This window comes from Atractosteus spatula, chromosome 13 (genome assembly GCF_055471065.1).
Source record: "Atractosteus spatula isolate fAtrSpa1 chromosome 13, fAtrSpa1.hap1, whole genome shotgun sequence".
NCBI lineage: Eukaryota > Metazoa > Chordata > Actinopteri > Semionotiformes > Lepisosteidae > Atractosteus > Atractosteus spatula.
In genome coordinates, this window is record NC_142718.1 from 17,687,887 (window position 1) to 17,708,131 (window position 20,245).

General features: G+C 36.6%; 1 protein-coding gene across 1 annotated transcript in view; it reads right to left on the minus strand.

The window, feature by feature from the left end:
- col6a1 (collagen, type VI, alpha 1) overlaps nucleotides 1–20,245 on the minus strand; it is a 65,431-nt gene that overhangs the window by 20,988 nt on the left and 24,198 nt on the right. The window contains exons 15-24 of the mRNA XM_088930037.1: nucleotides 19,743–19,805; nucleotides 14,981–15,034; nucleotides 14,367–14,402; nucleotides 13,723–13,785; nucleotides 12,851–12,913; nucleotides 10,290–10,352; nucleotides 9,618–9,680; nucleotides 6,776–6,826; nucleotides 6,525–6,560; nucleotides 1,690–1,752 (exon numbers count right to left, since the gene is read on the minus strand). Coding sequence (XP_088786163.1) covers nucleotides 1,690–1,752; nucleotides 6,525–6,560; nucleotides 6,776–6,826; nucleotides 9,618–9,680; nucleotides 10,290–10,352; nucleotides 12,851–12,913; nucleotides 13,723–13,785; nucleotides 14,367–14,402; nucleotides 14,981–15,034; nucleotides 19,743–19,805 — 555 coding nt within the window. The remainder of the gene's footprint in view (nucleotides 1–1,689; nucleotides 1,753–6,524; nucleotides 6,561–6,775; nucleotides 6,827–9,617; nucleotides 9,681–10,289; nucleotides 10,353–12,850; nucleotides 12,914–13,722; nucleotides 13,786–14,366; nucleotides 14,403–14,980; nucleotides 15,035–19,742; nucleotides 19,806–20,245) is intronic.

Genomic DNA, 20,245 nt, shown 5'->3' on the forward strand with positions numbered 1-20,245 from the left:
CACAAGCTCTAATGAGTAAACTCTTAGATAGCATTAATTATCAAAGGTTTTGGTGGTAAAAAAGGGATAAGTTGAACTTTCAAAATCTAAACCTACAATGTGATTGATTTGTTTTTATTTACTAATATAGCTATATTACTATACACACCTCCTTCACTCACTAATACATTTGTAATGCTTTCCAAAGCCATATGAGATATCAAGGCTGCAGGGAATGACTTGGAATCAAATGAATAAGGCACAAATCGCATTGTGCAACATTGATTAGAATGTTGCGTGCATCTTATTTTCATCTTGTGGTTGCTTCTATTTAAGACTATAACTCCATATTGTGCGTTTCACTAACATGAATATAAAATGGGGAAAGACAGGAAAACTCTAAAAGCAAATGTAAAACCTGGGATTTTCTTTCACATATGGTACTGTATTTGTTTCACAGGATATTCTTCATTTAAAACCCTGCAGCATTGTTTAAATCAGAAACTGATGGGTATTAAACATATGGTAACAATTAAAGGCTTCAGGGCCTATTGGCGCAAAACAAGCCTTTTGGAATTATAAAAAAATAGCAAGAGTGAACTTTTCATCTGCCTGCTGAATGCTGAATGCATTTCACAGCAAAAGTGTAATAAATTATAATCTTGGTTTAAACATTATTATTTGAAAACTGAACGAGCAATTAAGTAAAGCTGATCACACTTCAATGGAGTAAATCAATGTTTATTGAGAATAAGTTATAAGGTTTTAAATCCAGTACACAACCTATTTAAAAATAATACCTCATGGTGCCCTAGTTTCAATTGCTTATATAAAGTTTCATTTTGCTGAAATTAGTTGTATGTACTGTAACATTATTCAGTAAAACTGTTTCAAAACAATACAATAAAGACAATGAGAGTGTCCTTGGTTAAAACTACAATCATATGTGTAAAATAAACTTACATTTTCTATCATGAAATCAATCAAAAAAGTAGTTCACAATTTATATCTTCATTATACTAATAACTGTTAACTTGAACACAAAGCATTACGAACAGTAAATACTAAGCTGTGTTGCAATCCAAGTCTGGCATTCATTTTTAGTATTTTATAAAAATTAAATTTCGGCCTTTTTTTCAGATTCAGATCAAAGTGCCTCAGAAAAGCTTTTTATTATTGAGATCTTTTTTCTGTTTGTTTTTATAGCGTTTAAGTCGATATTTTTAACTAAGGATAAAAAAAAACTCTTTCACCAGAAATGTACAAAATCATTACTCTAAATTAGGATATTATTGCATAAGATATAGTACAAACAGTGACAAACAATATTAGCTGAAAATAGTAGCATAGAAAGATGTCTGAACTACCCTATCTAATCAAACTTTGAGCAGGCTGTGTAAAAAGGAGGAAAAAGGAAATTCTCAAAATTCCTTGTGTAAGAGACAAGGCCCTCCTCTTCCTTTCAGTGACCCAGTTTCTCTTATTCCCATGGCAACACAACATACACAACTCCATGAGCTAAGAGTATGGCATTACTAATGGACACTTACCTTATACAGTGCATAAAACAGTGAACAAAAATAGATTTTGCTTACTTCTAATATTTAAACTTTGTGGGAAAATTTGATTTTATGAATAAGTGTATTTAGAACCCAACCATGAGTCATTTAAAGCAAAATAAACTAAAGAACAATTTAATTCATGACTCACATCTTCACCGGGGTCTCCTGGCTCTCCTTCATCTCCTTTTGGTCCAGGGTAGCCCTTTGGACCCTGAGAAAAAATAAACAAATAATGATGTCTGATCTGATACTTTGAACTTACAGTAGTTGTGGTTTAACAATTTCCGGATGACCTATTGAGTTCTAGAAATAGCTGAACAATCCTCTTGGCTTTGGAATGCTTAAATATCCTCATAATAAATAGGCAATGAAGGTTTTATCAAGCAGCCTAACATGAATAATTGTTCATATACTAAAAACTGGAACTAGATGTACATGTAATTATATTTCTTTCAAACCATTAGAGTTTTAGAGAGGCATGCAGGTTGACTTATTCAAGAATGGAAAAGATCAGGTAGGATGGCTATCTTCTTCTATTCAGCAAGAGATTTTTTAAACTTAAATTTGAGTAGAAAATGTAGTTGGCCTTCTTGGTGTAGTTTGGACCGCAGTACAAAATTCCTATCCATGATGTCTGTAGTGTCTGTAGTTGTATTTCTACCTAATCTCTCTAACAGTGTGCTTGGCTAAAAACAAGAATAATAGGTGTGAAATAAACTTACATTTTCTATCTAATTGACTTAATTATTGGTTTAACTTTCAATGTACCACCTTTTCCTACTTATTTAGGTGTTGAAGCTATAAAAGACCTGCTGGACTATTGCCCCCAGGACTTGAGTTCTGCACATTTGGATAATGTCCCAGAAGTTTCCTGTGAAGCCTGGAGTTAATTATGTAGTGAAGTCTGTAGTTTAAGAGGAGCAGTTTGAAAACTGAGAAGAAAAAGTAGCTCAAGATCTCAAGATACAAGATCTTTAATCTTTTCTCATATTTTTAATTCTGTTGTCCCTGGTATGATGCCTACTTGTTTTTTCAAGTGAAAAAAAGTAGGTCAGATAGTAATCTTGATCATGTTGGCCAGTTTGATTGCCTAAACTGTTTTTCAATAGCAGTGGTTAGATATTTAAAAATAGGTCAGTAGATCCTTCTGGTTTAAGGAAAAGTCTGATGATTTCTGTGATGTGTAGATAAGACTGAAACTATTTTTCAAAACATTCAATCAAGAAATGGGTCAGGGATCCACCCTGATTAAAAGAGAAATAACATATCTTTAATTTTTAATGTAAGTGCCCAAGCGATGATTCCTAGCCACATCTGCAACTGACTTTTATCTCTCAGAGCTTGCCCCATTAATGAGACCTGTAATTTGTAATTCCATCAAGTATTTCAAAATAAATATGTTGTGATTTTCTAAGAAAAAGTACTGTAATTCAGACAGCCATTTTGTTTTACTCTCTCAGGGAAGATGACTGCTAAGTTTGGAAAGGATTATCTTAACAAGTTTTCAACGAAAGCTGTTGGGGCACTTTTCTGCCTTCCTACCCAGTGGCTGATTTAATTGGATAAACAGTAACCACTAGAGGATAGGTCTTCTCTCTACATTATTCTTTTTTCATATCTAAGGTCAGTACTCTCCCAGTCATTCATGCTTAAATGAGAGTAAAAACTAAAAAAAGTTAGACTGTAGTCTAGACTGATGTGTGGTCTGGGAAAATACAAAAATGGGTATAAAAATATTACCCTTTATTTAGTTTTCCATTAAATATAATAAGAGGCTTTACTTTCACATTGCTGATTTTTTCCTTCTAACAATTCAGCAGATGAGCTAATTAGCTAATTCATTGTAACTTTTCTCACAGAATGTATATAATGTCTCACCGATGGCTTTTGGAATAAAATAGCTCCTTTTCTTCTCTTTCCTACAGACAAACTGGAGGTAACAAAGAGGATATTGAGAAATAGATGACTTATTAATTAGGGGTGCTAGAGAGACAAAGAGATAGGTATACAGCAAGGGCCACATGGAAATGAATAAACAGGATAAAGATTTACATCATGGTGTTTATGTGTATATAATGTGTATGTGGTTTCAGTGTGTATGCTTATGGTATGGAAGTCATTAGTTCACCAGCAGATTTAGAGAATCAAATTTTCCAGTTTGATTTTTATGTAGGGTGTGTTTCTTTCCATGCACATATATCACAAACAGTATGTTCTATTAATATATTTAACCATTGCAAAATGGATAGTTGGTCTCTGTTTTTCCAGTACAGAAATATTGTTTTCTTAGCAACGATTAGGGCAGAGTATAGGTGCAGCATTTTTGTCTGGGTAGTAGAATGCCGAAAAATCGCCCAGCAAAGATAGAGAAGGGAATAGAGGGATGCTATATTTCAAAAGATAACTGCTGAACTTCTGGGCAAAGCCAGATGGGATGGATGTAATAACATTACTGATAGTAATTACCGTACATTGTGTGTATTAGTATTGGTAATTATATTAAAAGTATTTTGCAGATTTATTGCAGAGAGGAATGTTTTCAAAAAGACAGTTGAATTAATGTTAGAGAGGAGTTTATACAGTTTAGATAGTATTGTTTCTAAATTCATTACAATTTTTTTCGATAAGTGGAGGAGATTGGAGTGTGTTGCTATCTATATCAATTTCTGCTTTGATCATATTTTTCAGTTGAAAAAATTCTAGATATTGTTTTCCCTCAGTACCGTATCTCTGGACCAACTTTTGAAAAATAAAGAATGTGATTTTCTGAACAATGCTGCAAATGCATAATGCCCCTTTGTTTCAATGGACTGAAGACATATTGGTGAATTTTCATAAGGGGATATGATGAAATCTGTGATCTTTTTATATTAATTCTCTAGCTGGCTGTCAAGAGTTGTACCAGTTTTGAACAGTTGTGGTGGTTAACAATTTTTACTTAAAATGGTAAATCTCTGATGGATACTTCCCTGCATTCAGCTTGGTCTATTTTTTGTCCATATTTTATTGTCCTGGTAGGAATGCAACCAATTGGTTGGATATGGGTTGCCAGACAGCAATGAAGGAAATCAAGGGCCTTAAGGCGTCCATAAGCTTAGTTTGTGTGGGGTTGATAGCTTTATTCTTTTCCAATAAAACTTTGTTATGATAGAGCTGAGTGTGTTAAACCAATTGGCTGTGAGTTGTATTGTAATCCTTATGAACAGGTAATTAATTTTGGGTAGTATTGCCATCCTGACTGTGGTAATAATTCCAGTGATTGAAAGAGGTAAATTCATCCAGCAGTTTAAATCATTTTGATTGTTTTCAAGAGTGAGATGAAATTGAATTTAAACAATACAGCTAAGTTGGTGGAGATATTTTTGCCTAGTTATGTGATGTTGCTTTAATTGAAAGCATGGGATTTTGAGCTGTAGCATTTCAGTCATTCCCACACAGGAGTAACATTACAGGTTTATTCCAATTGATAGAATAATTAGATATACTTGAGTAACGACTGATAAGTTTAGTGATACCTGGCACTGCTTTAGTTGGGTTTTGAAAGTACAGTAATACATCATGTACATTAAGGCTGATTTTATGTTTTGTATAATTTATTTTAATACTGGTAATATTGTGCCTGCAGCAATTATATCTGCCAACAACCATATCACCCTGCAACTAACCAGCAACCCACTGAAGCTAAGCAGGTGTGAGCCTGGTCAGTACCTGGATGGGAGATCTCATGGTAAAAACTAAGGTTGCTGCTGGAAGAGGTGTTAATGGTGCCAGTAGGGGGTGCTCCCCCTGCAGTCTGGGTGGGTTCTAATGCTCCAGTATAGTGACACAGGATACAGGAACACTACTGTAAAAAGGTGCCATCCTTTTGAATGAGGCGTAAAACTGAGGTTCTGACTCTCTGTGTTGCTACACATTGGTGGTGGTGGAGGGGAGTCCCCATTACCTGTAGAGCGCTTTGAGTGGAGTGTCAAGAAAACCGCTGTATAAGTGTAAGCAATTATTATTTTCATTTTGGTTTATTGCAGTGGCCAAGGGTTCAATAAATAATGCAAATAATGATGGAGAAATTAGGCTTGTCTGATCTCTCTGTATAGCGTGAAGCTTTGTGATATTATGCCATTGGTAGATATTGTAGCCTTAGGTAAACTGTATAATATTTTTATCCAATGTTATTATTGATTTCCTCAAACCATTTTTTTCTATGTGTCAAATACGAATGTCCAATTTACTTTTTTAAAGGCCTTATCTGCAATTAAAGATAAAACGACATAAAAAATTGTATTATGTTATCAAAAGCACCTTAAAATTTTAGTTTAGTTGAGGATATTTGTCAGGATCAAGGACAAGTCAAACTAAAAATGAAAAGGTTCACTTTGGAAGAATTATACTGTATCTGTGAGTCTATGATTTCTTTATACTACTATTATATCTGAACATACAATGCTGTAACAAGACTTTAAAACAATTTGCATTGTCAGCATTATACTGTATTGTAATATGCTACTTTTTATTTTCTCATTCTTTAACTATGTTGTCTTCTATTCAACAATTGTATAAATCTCACTGCAAATGAGAATTTTTTTCAAAGAAACAAAATTGTATAGCAATTTATTCTGAAATTTCAATCAATTTATTTTAAGATAACAGTAAAATCTTGACTGGTAGATTTGTAGAATGTGTTAAATGTGATGGAATAGCTCAAATAATGAAAGTTAATATGTCATATTGGCTGTTCATGCACTGTTTACTAAGGATAGTTATGTTTCAGTTTAATTAAGGCTAACGGAGACATTTTAGTAAATTTCATATACTCCTTAAAAACAGAAGTGTTTCATAGCACAAAAGTAGCAAAGTAGCATTCTAACACCTAATAGTCAGAAGATGTCTAAGACTTTTGCACAGCATTGTAAATATGGATAGGGCTTTACAAATTCATTCTTCTACTAGAATCATGGTATTTGAAAAACATAATTGAAGACTTACTTCTGATCCTTTATCTCCTCTACGTCCTGGATAACCCTGAGGAGAAAAAAATGCTCATTTAAATTATTATTCTCTAAGGATTTTTATAGGAAATACTCAGGCTTTCATAAAATTTCAAATTTGTCAAATGCTAAATCTAACACTCAGAGGTGAACGTCATCTACTAAGATGACGCAAGAAGCTAGAAGACTCAAGCAAACAAGAATCTATCATCAAGCAACACGTTTAACCCAAGGCAAACAAAATTTTACCTGGAAGCCAGGGAATCCTTCTGTCCCAGTGCCTGGGGAACCATCTTCTCCCTAACATTAATGAAAATGTATAAAGATTTTCAAGAATCAAGATAATGCTCACATATTCTTTACTCCCACAAGAGCTGTTATAGTCCAAATTCATTTTGCTGTCAAAATTGCAGTTGGACACATTTTTATGAACACAATTCCATGAAAAATAAACAAAAATACATTAAAACCCAGGAGGTAGGATGAAGAACCACCCTAATATTCCACAGCTCTTGCCTCTTAAGATGAGAAAACTCAGATAAATTTAGTTTTATCTAAACTTATTTAAGTTAAGAAAGTATCATGTTTCTCTTCCCATTGAACTTAAAAATTAAATCATATTCACTGAGTGGACTACCCTGTTAAGATAAACCAGTGATAAGCAGTATTTGATTTCAGTCACATTCAAAAACAACCAGACTATTTTATTTCATAGAGCGTGTTAATTGTGTGAAAAAAATACTTCAAGAGTGAATGTTGTTGTTCATGAATAAAAAAAACATGTTTTCTCAATAGGGTGGCATGGTGGCAAAGTCGTTATGACTGCTGCTTTGCACCTCTAGGGCCCTGGGTTCAGTTTCGGACCTGTGTATGCCCTGCAATGGTCCAGTGTTCTGTCCAGATTGAATCATGCCTTGTGGCTGTTGCCTAACTGGATAGGCTCCTGCAACCTTGAATTGGATGAAACGGTTAGAAAATGAGTGGATGGATGTTTTCTCAATAAACAACACAGAGTGCCTTGTGTTCATAAAAAGTATTCAGACCCTTACATGGTTTTCACATCTTATTACTTTAAAACTCACAGTCATGACACTCCAGAAGTAGCTATTAATATTTGTTAAGGAACAAGTAAACGTTTATTCCATGCTGAAAAGAGGAGAAAAGAAACACAACGTTTTGGCTGTGGAACCTTCTTAACCTGAAAAAGGCTCCACAAGCTTTGAAACAAAATGGAATAAACCATTACTTGTTCCTTTGCATCCTATACATGCTGACGCAGCAACCTACTTAATATTTGTTATATACAGTACCTACTTCACACATTCTAAGCGAAATAGAAAGATAAAATGCAAAAGTCATGCAAGACTGTATAAGTATTAGAAATCTTTGCTGTGGAGATCCTAAATTAAATGATTTTAATTTATTTATTTAATTTATTTTAATAAAATTACCTTAACAAACCAAATAATTACTGTAGTTAAGTGGCCTCTCTCTGTACCTCTCAGTAATAATGGTTCACTTGATTTCAGAATATACGTACTGCACAGACCTGTCTTTGTATGACACCTCAATTGGGTAGAAAATATTAAGCAGAGATTTAATCATGAAAACCAAGGATCTTTCAAAAAACATTCAGGATTGAAGCTGTAGAAAGGCACAGACTAAAAGAAAGGTATAAAAAATTCAAAGACTCTTTGTGTGTCTTTGAGGTGGTGATTTTGATCATTAAGAAGTGGAGAACATCTAGACTGCCTATTGAGCAATCTAGGAGGAAATTGTTTATGGATGCCATGGTGAGACCAACGGTGAATTTGAAAAAGCTACAGAGTTCAGCAGCTGACAGACAGTAGGAGAAAAAGTCAATGGGCGAACTCTATCACAGCCACTTCACAAAAGAGGTTTGTATGCAAAGCGTTGCATCTGAAGAAAAAACAGCATACTGTATCCTTCAGTCAACACCAGAACTACTGTCAAATATGGAGGCAGCAGCATTAAGTTATAGTTTTGTTTCTCATGACTGAGACTGTGGAAAGATCTGTGGAAAACCTTGAAAACTGCTGTCCAAGCAACTTGAAAAAACCAGCCAAGAAGAATGGGCAAAAATGCAGTATACAAAGTTGGTATAGACTTACCCAAAAAGACTTGCTACAGAGCTTCTTCGAATACTGAATTACTGTAACTGGTCTGATTCACAACATTACAGATTTTTCTTTTAATTTTGGCTGACATTTATTGTAACTTACCTTTGATTTATTTACTTTGCGCATTTAGGTTTTGAATAAAAGGTTATATTTAAAAAGTGTACAGTATATGCACCGTTTTGTAATTTTGTAAACAGGACACCATAAGATGGTTCAGAATACTTTGCAAGGCATAGCAGTTCATCAAATGTATCAACAATTAAAACTTCATATTGCCTTTATCCATCCATTCATTTCCTAACTGCTTCATCCAATACAGCGTCGTGTGAAGCCACAGCCTATCCCAGCAAGCAACGGGCACAAGGCAGGGTACAGTCAGGACCGGACACTAGTCCATTGCAGGGTACACACAGACAAAGACACAAACACACACACATTCACACCAGGTCAATTTTCCCAGAAGCCCATCAACCTACCAGTATGTTTTTGGACTGTGAAAGGAAACTGGAGCACCCAGAGGAAAACACAGCAAACAAAGGAAGACCATACAAACTCCACGTGGATAGCACACTAGGTCTGGAACAAGGGAGCAATGCTATCCACTACATCACCATACCGCACTATAGTGCCTTTAATTTTTCAGTCAAACACACCTTTTCAAAAATGGGCCTGTGTACTTCAAAGAGGTAAAACGTAGTTTCTGCAAACTACATTTTTGTCTGTGTTGGACTTCCTCAACCTTATAATTTTGTAAATAATTACTAATCAAGTCTGTAAAACATGCAGACTAAATAATTTGGACAAGTGAATTTTTCAAGCTGTCATTCTTTTGATTTTTATTTTACAATTTTAAATTTAATTTTTAAATTTAAAATTCAGTTTTCGATTTTCTTTTTCTTTTCCGTTCATAGCTGGCAGGCTTTTGGTGTGAGGCCTAATCTGATACTTACTCTTTGTCCCATCAGTCCAGGATCTCCAGGGGTGCCTTTGGGACCTCTTGTTCCTTTCAAGCCCTGAAATAAAATGGTTAAGATACGTCTTAAGCTAAAAAAATAAAGTGATTTGGAAGTCTGTTTCACTTCTAGAAAAATCACAATTTGGAAAATCTTGGAACTGAAAAGCAAAACATTTTTAGACACCTTTAACAAGTTGACTTAGCCCTGCTGTTCTTGGAAATATCTTGACATCAGTATGAGAATTTGTATTATTTGAATGTGATTTGATTTATTTTTAAATATTAAATTTTAATATTAAATATTAAATATTTTAATATTTGGGCAAATGCAGACAATATTTCTATTAATTATTATTATTAATAACAACAGTGTATTATAAATCCAAAATATGGAATGACATTATAATGGCAACATTTTCATCAAAGAAGTCAAGCCAGTGGATAGGGCTGAATAAAATAAGGACTTATTTGTCCAAATTCAAGCAGAACAGTAAGACAAAATGGTGTGTGAAAGAGGTTCTACGGCCTTGTTGTAGAAATGAAGGCCTTTGAAGAAAAGTCTCTGGTTCCTGTTTCCATGACATATGATGTGTTTTCATTCCAATCAGTTCACACGATTTAAAGAGGATGTAGGAGGGCTGTGCAATGTTTTTTTTTAATAACTTACCTCAGGTCCTGCAGGTCCCTCATCTCCCTTGTACCCTTTTGGTCCTAGGCGACCAGATTCACCCTATAGCAGAAAGGAAATATTCCTTTATAAAACAGGTATTTTACTAATAGTACTATGAGCACATTTTTATCCTTTATTATCTGTTTGTTTTTAAATGCAAAACATTTATTTTGCCTCAGTTGCATAACATTAATTGTTGCTATGGATCCTAAGATGGAGCAGACAGTTGAAGCTGTTGGTTGAATGCTACTGTATACTGTATACAGTAGCTCACCTGAATTAATGATCTCTGAATGGTCAATGAATGCTTATAGTTGTCAAGGCCTACAGTCTCCAATAAAAAGTACCACAGAGACCCCCACATATATCTAAATGCCATGCATAACGTGCCCTGTGTGTAATTTTTAGCAGTTTTTATAATGCCAAACTAATCTTAATCAATAAAAACAAACTTTCTTTCAATCCATACTCAATTCAAACTGTTTTTCTAGTTTTCACTGTCTACCTTTGTCTGTTCTTTCTGTGGACTATTTAGCACTGGTTTATATTTTATATATCCAGTAGTAAAGGAGATTAATTAACATTTAAAACACACATCAGTGTCCTACCTTGCACCGTCTGTTTTTGGGGTAGGTGACTGGTCTCACAGGAAATAATGGTGTTCTAACAATGTATGGATACATTATATACACACACTAGTGCTAAGATTATTTTTAAACTCACCTTGTCTAAATAAACATCTAACTTAAGATGTTTACTTTAAGTAATGAATTTTATCACCTGTATAGGTCCACTGTTAATTTAATTAAAGTTAAAAAATGAGTTGTGTTTTTTAGAGGGAGTGTGTAAGAATGGAGTAATACAGTTCTCAACTTACATAGACAAAATAAACCCAGAAAATACCATAGTGGGAGAACTGTATGTTTTTAAGAATAACACCTGATGATAAAATTCTGTTTAAAGGTCATAACGCTTGGGGGTTATCGCTACAGTTCCTTTCTCTCTTTTCTTCCTGTCCGGATATCAATGTTGGAATTTATACCTACAGTAAAAGCATTACTAAACATTTGGTACTTTTGTATTGAGACTTTTGTATTAGTGTTTTCACATATAAAGTTGAACCTAGTTGTCTACTAGGCCAAGTGTACCCAATTACAGTGAGTACTATTCCACACAGACTTTACAACCCATTGTTTGAGAAACTGTTGTGAATTTTAATTAATGACTGTTAACATTTATTTAATCACACAATTGCTAGCAAGATTTAAATGCTATAGCACAAAGTCCCTATATCTCCTTATATCTCTATATCACGGTTAACAGGAGAGTTAACAGAATCATATGAATAACAACCATATGTGAGTTTCTTATCACATAATCTGGTTCCTGTTTTCCTGTTATTTTCCTCAGATGACAGAATATGTATTATATTCCTCTCCATTGGTGTAGTGAAAAATAATACATTTTCATTTCAAATTTATTTTCTTTTAAATAGCCTTTTTGCTCTATTGATAGCTTTCACTTCAGCTTTTGAATCATGTTAAACCATTTTATTAAAATGTATAAACTATCACACATACTGTACATAATAAATGAAACATCAGCTACAGTGTAATGCAAAAGAAAGAGTCAGCTATGATCAAAGTGATACACATTCCTCTGTAGTAAAAAGACTATGATTGATATGATTTAGAAGTATTCTCCAGTTTAAGGCACTTTACCTATACTCAGTAACTTTCTAAAAAACACAAAACTAAAAACAGAGGTCTGTTATTGGCAAGCTAACGAACAGTAAATAGAGAGATCCAAAAGATCTATTTGTTTCCTATTAACATCATTTGTTTTATTTTTATATAGATTTTTTAAAATGTATTTATATTTGTAACACAAATTATTCTCCATACCACAAGATAAATCTCACCTGCGCATTATATGCTGTTATTAACAGCCTGTGCCTTTAAAACATTACATTTCCTCCAGTTTTATTATGTGATATGCTTGAATATCTTTCAGTAACCTCTCAGTGGCAACTAAAAAGAGTGCCAAAAACTCTGAGCATAAACATCTGCAGTGTGTGATAAAGTTGTGATGTTATGTTACAAACTATTACATCTGTAAATGACAGCAGCATTTTAACTGTTTTCAGTTGAACGCATGAAAGGGCATAAGTTTGAATGCAAGCATATTTTATTAAAATCTACTTTGTTGGTAATTGCTCACTTCAAAACATAAATGATTACTCAAAACACATGCTGGTATTCCTGACAATTCCGGTAAAGTTAGTCATTTAGAAGCAATGAATGAAGCAAGTATTGTCAAATAAATCTCCCATTTCAAAAACCACCACACAACAAAATCCAACAGAATTAATTAATAATACCCTAGCTGTGAACTGTTGAACAGGTTTGGTAGAACTTCCTCACAGACACACAGAAGCCTGTTTCACTCACTTATTCAATGAATAATTGGACTATACTCTAACAGGCTAAAGCGCAGTGTTTAAAGAAGAAGGGTTGTACCTACAATAGTCAATTAGTTTTGTAATAGCAGTCTCTTACCGGGTCTCCGTTTACTCCCACTGGTCCCTCACGCCCTGGTTCTCCTGGGTTTCCTTTGTCACCCTAGGTAATACAAGGAAGTAAAAGAAGTTCATTGTAGAGATTTCAATGACTAGCATTTTGGAACAATAACCCTTTCCTAAACCATCTATCTCTTTGATTGCTCAAACACACTCACCTAATGCAAACAATATAGGTATCCACCCAAAATATAAAAATAGTTTTTCATTACTGATGGGCATGTATGACATATATATTGAATACATTTGGAAATGTGGAGATTTGGGGAGTCTGGGCAGTGCTTTCCATTTTAAAGGTTGTTGCTCTATCTACATTATATACTGCACACTCACTTTTATAAAGACCAAGTGTTTTGGGGGGTGTTCTCAGATTGTATATGATGAAGGTGCCACCAACTTATAACGATATGGTAATTGTTAGTGTATCCCCCTCCAAAAAAGGTGGGCACTCATGAAATTAGATTGGTGGTCTACCCTAGGTTTGTGAGTGATGGCATTACACAAGCTTTCCACACAAGTGAAGTTCCTCTGGGGTCAGTATTTGTGAAAAAATAGTGCCTTTTCACATAAAATATGCACATACACTCATAGCGAATTCTTCTATATTTTAAGCTTTTAAATAAAAAAACAATAAAGAATTTAAAAATCTAAGTACATACAAAGTACTTAATCACACATTGCTAGTGCAGATCCCATTTGACAACTGTGTTGCAGAGCTGAAATAGGGTAATGAGTTCAATTAGGCCATTTGCCATTTTCTGCAATAACATTATGAGAGCACAGTATAATTTCATTTTTGAGGAGGGTTTCATTTTTCCTTGAAATAATGGAAAAGGAAAAAGACAAACTCACAGGCTCTCCTCTGGGTCCCCTGACTCCTGGACGCCCCTGTGGTCCATTCTCCCCACGGCCACCCTGAGAATTAATCATGACTCAGATTACAAGACAAAAAAACAGCCTTATCTTTCCTATCAATCTTACTCCCTAGTAAGTTATTCATGTTATGACAGCTGGCTTTTGGTATGTTGCCTGACACATAGTGTTGTTTCTCTCTCAGTAAAGCCAAATTTTAGCATACAACCCAAAAGCTCTGTGCTGACAAAATGAGATTTCACAATGAGTTTTAGTATCACACCATCACATTACTTAAATCCCTGTGAATATGGAAACAATGATTCTAGCAAGTGAGGTCTCTGTACATCACTTGAAACATTTCACATGTAAGAGCATAAGGCCAAATTAGGGGAAAATAACATCACTTATACTGAGAGGATCCATTCTGCTTTTTTTGGATTCACAGGAAAATGCTGCTTTGTAGTTTTAAATATGCTTTGTAACTTCAAATATCTAAAACACTTCATTTGTTTCACAAATGCTAATGAATTAATAATATACTTTTACATTCTGATTGGAAGAGAATGAACCAAATGTAGGAGAGACTTTATAGACTTAAGGAGGGATACTATTTACTATCTATTTTTTAAATTGAACTCTACCTTTTCTCCAACATCTCCATCTGGGCCAGGTTCACCCTAAATACATGAAACACGTGTTAGATTAATTAGAATTCTTCAGATATGAGATAAGATGTATATGTTTTCATTATACATTTAAACTTTCTCTCTTTGTTAACATCTGGCTATCAAGGGACATATTACAAGTATTCTAAATCCGCAGATTTTGTATCCAATGAGTTATGGGAATATGAAAGAAGCTACTCAGTCATGTTGTTAATGCTTATACCCTGGCTTATTTCAAAAAGCTACTTTTAACTACTACAGTAAGTAACAAGTAACAAGGTGAGACTGAATGACCTCTCTTTTGTATTTGTTTTTCTGTTCTTATCAAAGAATCTAAAAACATACAAAAACATATACACAAGCAGAGTTGCTATATCATACTCTGACAATCGACAATTATTCACAATAATTATGGTATGTAGTAGTTCAGGTGGGTAGCTGTGTCAGCACGTGTAGGCTGCAAGGGAAAAAGTAATAGGTTTCTCCATGCTGAAAAGAGAAGAAAGAAAACACAACGTTTCGGCCGTGGAGCCATCTTCAGGTGTGAGCACCTAATTATGGTATGGATCACATCCACAAAGAAAACTTACATCATCCCCTCTTTCTCCTTTCTCGCCATTACTTCCTTTTGGTCCTGGCAAACCCTAAATAAAACAAAATACCGGGGATCAGGTTTAAACAAGGAAGCAAGGAAGGAAGACATTTAATATATTAAGTGTGCTTTCTAAAGCATTCAAATTTAAACTTGACAATTCTCTTTCCAATATATGATGGAAACTGATAGGTGGGGTTCTAGGGGAGAAGCGGGGGGTGCTCCACCCCTTCCTCTATCATTCAATTATCTCTTTCCTATTTAAACCCTAACTCTGCTAACACACACATCTAGAGTTTAATTCAACTTACTTGAATTCTGAACGCTAGACCTATAATGGCTCGAAGGCCTAATTCTCCATTATCTCCAGACTGCCTTTCTGTCCTCCACCACCTTGAAGATTCTCCACACAGTTTGTTTTCCGCTGTTTTGCCATCTCGACCTTCTAATTTTCAACCCAATCCTCCTCTCCCGTCACTGGTGCTTCTGCCTCTCCTATCCAGCCTCCCGCATTACGTAGTTCAAAACACCACCGCACCACCTTGGATTCGCCAACGCGTCTCTTTTACAAGGACTGGCCTCTTCCAAGGCTCCTCAGATCACTGTTTGACGGATGTATTCCTATTCCTCCTCACTCGCACCGTTTAGCCCCTTTTTTCTACTTTTATGCGATTCCCAGCTCACCCAGTCCTCCATCCTTCTCTTTCTACAGCAGTACCTGCTGCTCCACCTTCTCTCAACTCTCCAGTTCCTCCTCCTCCACAGCTACCCAGCTCTCTAGCAGTTTCTCTTTCTCTGCAGATTTCCCAGCAGCTTTCTCAAACTCTCAAACCACTTTCTCGCTCTGTAGCCGATATTAACTCCCGTCTGTCCAGGCTTGAAAATTCCATTCATTCAGCTCTGCCTCTTTCAGCCCCACCCATCTCCAGTCTCTTTTTTTAACCCCCACCCTCAGTACAGCTAAAGCCTCAGACTCTAAGCTGCTCTCAGGCCACCCTCATTTTTGCCGCCAAATCCTTGAAGGTGAAGATGTCAATTACGTTTTTCTCATCTCTGATCGCAATTACTTAGTAGTGGAATCTAGAGATCTCCAGTTGCTCTAAATCGTGGAATCCACGTCTTCTTAAGTTTCACTCTTGGCAATTTAATTTTGAATTTCTCCAATTTTCAGGGATGCCATCTGTTCTTCCCACCCTCTCTGGTGCCCCTAGTGGACTTCTACTGCTTATCTTTGTTTGTTAAAGTGCTTTTTTATTTTGCCGAATTGAATTTTCAGTTTGAACCGATTTCAATCAATCAATTTATTTTTTATATAGCGCCTTTCACAACAAGGTTACCCCCAAGGCGCTTAACAATGCAAGTAACCATACATTTTGTGAATACAGAACAGAAGACCAGAAGATAACGGAAGAGAAGAACCAAAAACTCCTTAGTAAGGAGAACAATAACCTCTAGGGGTCCAACTGGCTACCCAACACCTTTGGGCATGCTACCAGTATATAATTTAAAAAAAGGAAATAAATGAATGAGGGATTAATTTGCATTCTTTTGTAATTTATCCACTCTTCCTGTTCTAAGGCACGCCCCCTTTTAAATATTCATAACCTAGTGGTCTTGCCCTCTCTAGAGTGATCCGTCCTGTTGCTCCAAAATGATTCTCTTCTTTCTTCTAAGTTAATACACCCATTTGTATTCCCATCCTGAAACGCGCTCTTCAGGATCTTCGCTCCCTTCTTGTTAACTACCTTCTAGATGTTCTTCAAAATGTTTCTACTGGCCCATTTTCAATTCCATCTTATTCTTATCCCAATCTTCCTTCCTATACTCCTGAGCTTGAGATGATTGCCACCTTTATTCAAGCTGATCTCCGAAAGGTTTTCTCGGTGGCTCCTTCCTAGAGTCTCCTCTTCGTCATTCTGGACCACCCCTTTTGGTATTGGTTTTATGTAAGCTTTCCAGCAGAAAAGCCCTATCATTTAGATATGGTTAAATTCGCAGCTCACCTTCCTCCCTCTATTTTCATAGAATTTTGAAATTATCACTAATATGATTTGCTATCCTATTCGGCACATTAAAATTATGATATCCGCATTATACCTCAAGCCAAATCTTTCTCCCATCTTCTCTCTTTCTACAACTGTTGTCTCTCAATGTCCACGTTACTACATCAGCTGACACTTGGATGGATATGAGACTGTGGATCTCTACTCCGTCTTCAGAACTGCTTATCTCTTCTACAAGAATTGGTGTTCTACTCTGCATGACCTCCCCCTTTTCTCTAATGCTTTTGTCAGTCTTTCAGTAATATTCAATGTTCAGTGGTTTTCTCTCTCTCCTTGTATAATCGCCAGCCCTTCTAGAGTTCTACCCTATTGTTGCTGCCATCCATGTCTGTGATACCTCAGGACCAGTGATCAATCTTATTTCTGATATCAAATCCACTACTTCCATTACCGATAAAGGAAGATCCTCTTCCCCTAATTTCAAGTTTCCTTCGCTGTCTCACCTGGATTTCCTTCAGCTCTAGCGAAGATCACCTCCCTGGCCTTTCCAATGCTACAACCAATGCTATTTACTGTTCGCAGTTACCCAAATCCCTCATCCTCATACCCATCTCAGCTTTTTTCCTCTTCAAGTTCCGAGTTCCGTTTTCTTTTGTCGTCTAGAATCAAATCTCCACCCAGCTTCAATGGATGTTACTACATGCTTTAGCCCTATCTGCCCACACAGCCTACTCTTCTGCCAGGACTGCATGCTCTACCTTTCCCCCATTCCACCGGCTGCCTTTATTTCCATTTTAATCTCACTCTTCTCGCTGTTTTCCAAGTGCAACAGGATGTTACCTCTGGGATTAAGTTCTCTCTCACATTTCAGTCTCTCTAATGTCCTCACTGCTTTCTATTCCAGCACTCCATCTTGCACTTCTTGGAATCCAGAGACAGCACCTCTAAGTGTTCCTTCCAGGAAGCCTATCTCCTCCAACATTCTCCGCTTATTAGCCAAGACAAGGCCATTTTACCCCTTCAAGGATGCTTTTATGGATGCAATGTGTTTGACTGCCACAGATTCTAAGAGCTGCAATTTACCAGTTTGTCTGTATTCTGTTTTCCAGAATTGAGTGACCTGACAGCCTCTCACTTTTTCTATGCTCTTCAAACCTGATCCACTTTGTTGTGGATACTTCAGTACCCAGATACATGTTTTCTTCTCAGCTGTGATTTTCAATCTCCAACACTGGTCTCAACTCTCAGTTTACACTCCTCGTTTCTTCAGAATTGGAGCTGCCATCTCCACTGCCCAAGCTATCCCGGATATTCAACTTATTTAAACAACGGGCCAGTCGTCCTACTCTGCAGTCCACCTTTACATCAACACCACTCTCTAAGGCATTTCAGCTACTCATTATCTATTGCTAGTATGCCCGGAGTGGGGGTGTCTGTTCCGCCGGGGCCACCAGAGGTTTTCCCCTAAATTGACACAAAGGGTTTTTTTCCTCTCCACTGTGCGGTCAGGCTCACACATAGCCTCTTCACCTTCCTTTCTTGTTCTTTTCTCTTGTTTGTTTTAATTATGCATTGGCACACACTTTGTCAGTCCTCACGGGTGTTAGGAGGGAAAGTGTTGGTCCGGGGTCCATCTTTGTGGGGTAAGTGAAGCCACTTCCCCAGCCTCAGGATGACAGCGCCACCTTGACCTTTTCTGGGGTTCTCAAGTGTCAGCCAGAGGGGACCCCCAGCCACATTATTCTCGGGAACTCTAACTAACTAATTATTGTTCCCTCGGTCCCCCAAGGGCTCATCCTAGTAGCGAGGCAGTGCCTCAAAGCGACTCTCCAGAAGTCAGGGGACTTCTTTCACTTTCTTCTTGAGCAGCTTTTTCTTCATTCTCAACCCCTCGAGCAGCGCCTCTTAAAGTGATTCCTCCAGTCAGGGGTTTTTTTTCTTCCCCCTTGAGGGATTCGTTCCTAGTTCTGAGGCAGCACCGCTCATGCGACTCTCAGCGAGTCAAGGGGCTATCTCTTCCTTCCTATCCCCTGAGGGCAGCGCCTGGTCGTGAGGCAGCACCTCTCAAAGCGACTCAGCGAGTCAGGGGAGTCTTCCTCTTCCTTCCCTACCCCTGAGGGTCTAGCTCCCAGTAGTGAGGCAGCGTTTCTCTACCGACTCTCCGCAAGTCAGGCATGTTCATGTTTTCATGCCCCGGAGGCTGCCGAGTCAGCCAACCCAGTCGGCCAACTGGGTTCCCCCGTGCGGTCCGGGTGCTCTTTTCTCTACTTTACTAACCCCTGCTTCTCCTCTTGAATTGTTTTTGAAGAATTCAGTGTTGTATGGTAGTGTAAGCTGTGTTGTGTGGTAGGGCACACAGTACAGTAAATTTTCAACCCATTTAAACCTGCCAACCCATTAAATGTTCTTTAACTGTCAAGCTAACATTTTTTACCTATTGCAGTACAGTACAGAATCAATGTCTTCTATGAGTAGAAGTTTATTCTAGAAAATCTACGTATTATAAATATCTGTAATGTACAGTTTAGTGGTTGTTTGCCTGTACAAGGCTTTTGTAGTGTTACTGGGTCTTAACAGAATATTACACTTCTATACACTATGTTTTATAATAATGAACACAGTTGTATTTCACATTTAAACTACTGTTGAACTGGAAAACAATATCCTACATTTCTTCTTCATTCCATTTTATTCTTCATACTTTAATAAATGTTTGGTGTAGCAAACTCCAAAACTAGTAGCCATCTTTCCTTTTACCTTGACTCCAGGTGCACCGTTGTTTCCAGGTCTTCCCCTAGTTCCGTTTCTCCCAGGCTCACCCTATATAGGAGGATACATTTGGTTTGGTGAGTACAGTATTTATATCCTGTTTGACAACCCGGTCAGTTCCTAGTGATCTGTCATGCAATCTAAACTCTAAAAAGTAGCTCATCTTCTTTTATTTTATTTATTTTATATGTCAAACTGCATGTGAATCAAACTGAACTCTGTGAACATGACTGTGCAGTGTCCTCAGTTTGTTAGGTATTTTGGAGTTTACAGCCCACACAAGCAGCAGGCAGACTCCCCATTACAACAGTCTGGCCACTCACTCCAGTGGACTGCAGTGGAATGCAGGAAGTGACGTCACTAGAAAAGTCACATCTAATAGCATGATATTACTTACAGCTACTGTTTCTACAAACACCTAATTCAACCAAATTCTGCCCATAGATGCAAATGGACAGGGGAAAGGTTTAGAAAATAAATGAAAACTGTAG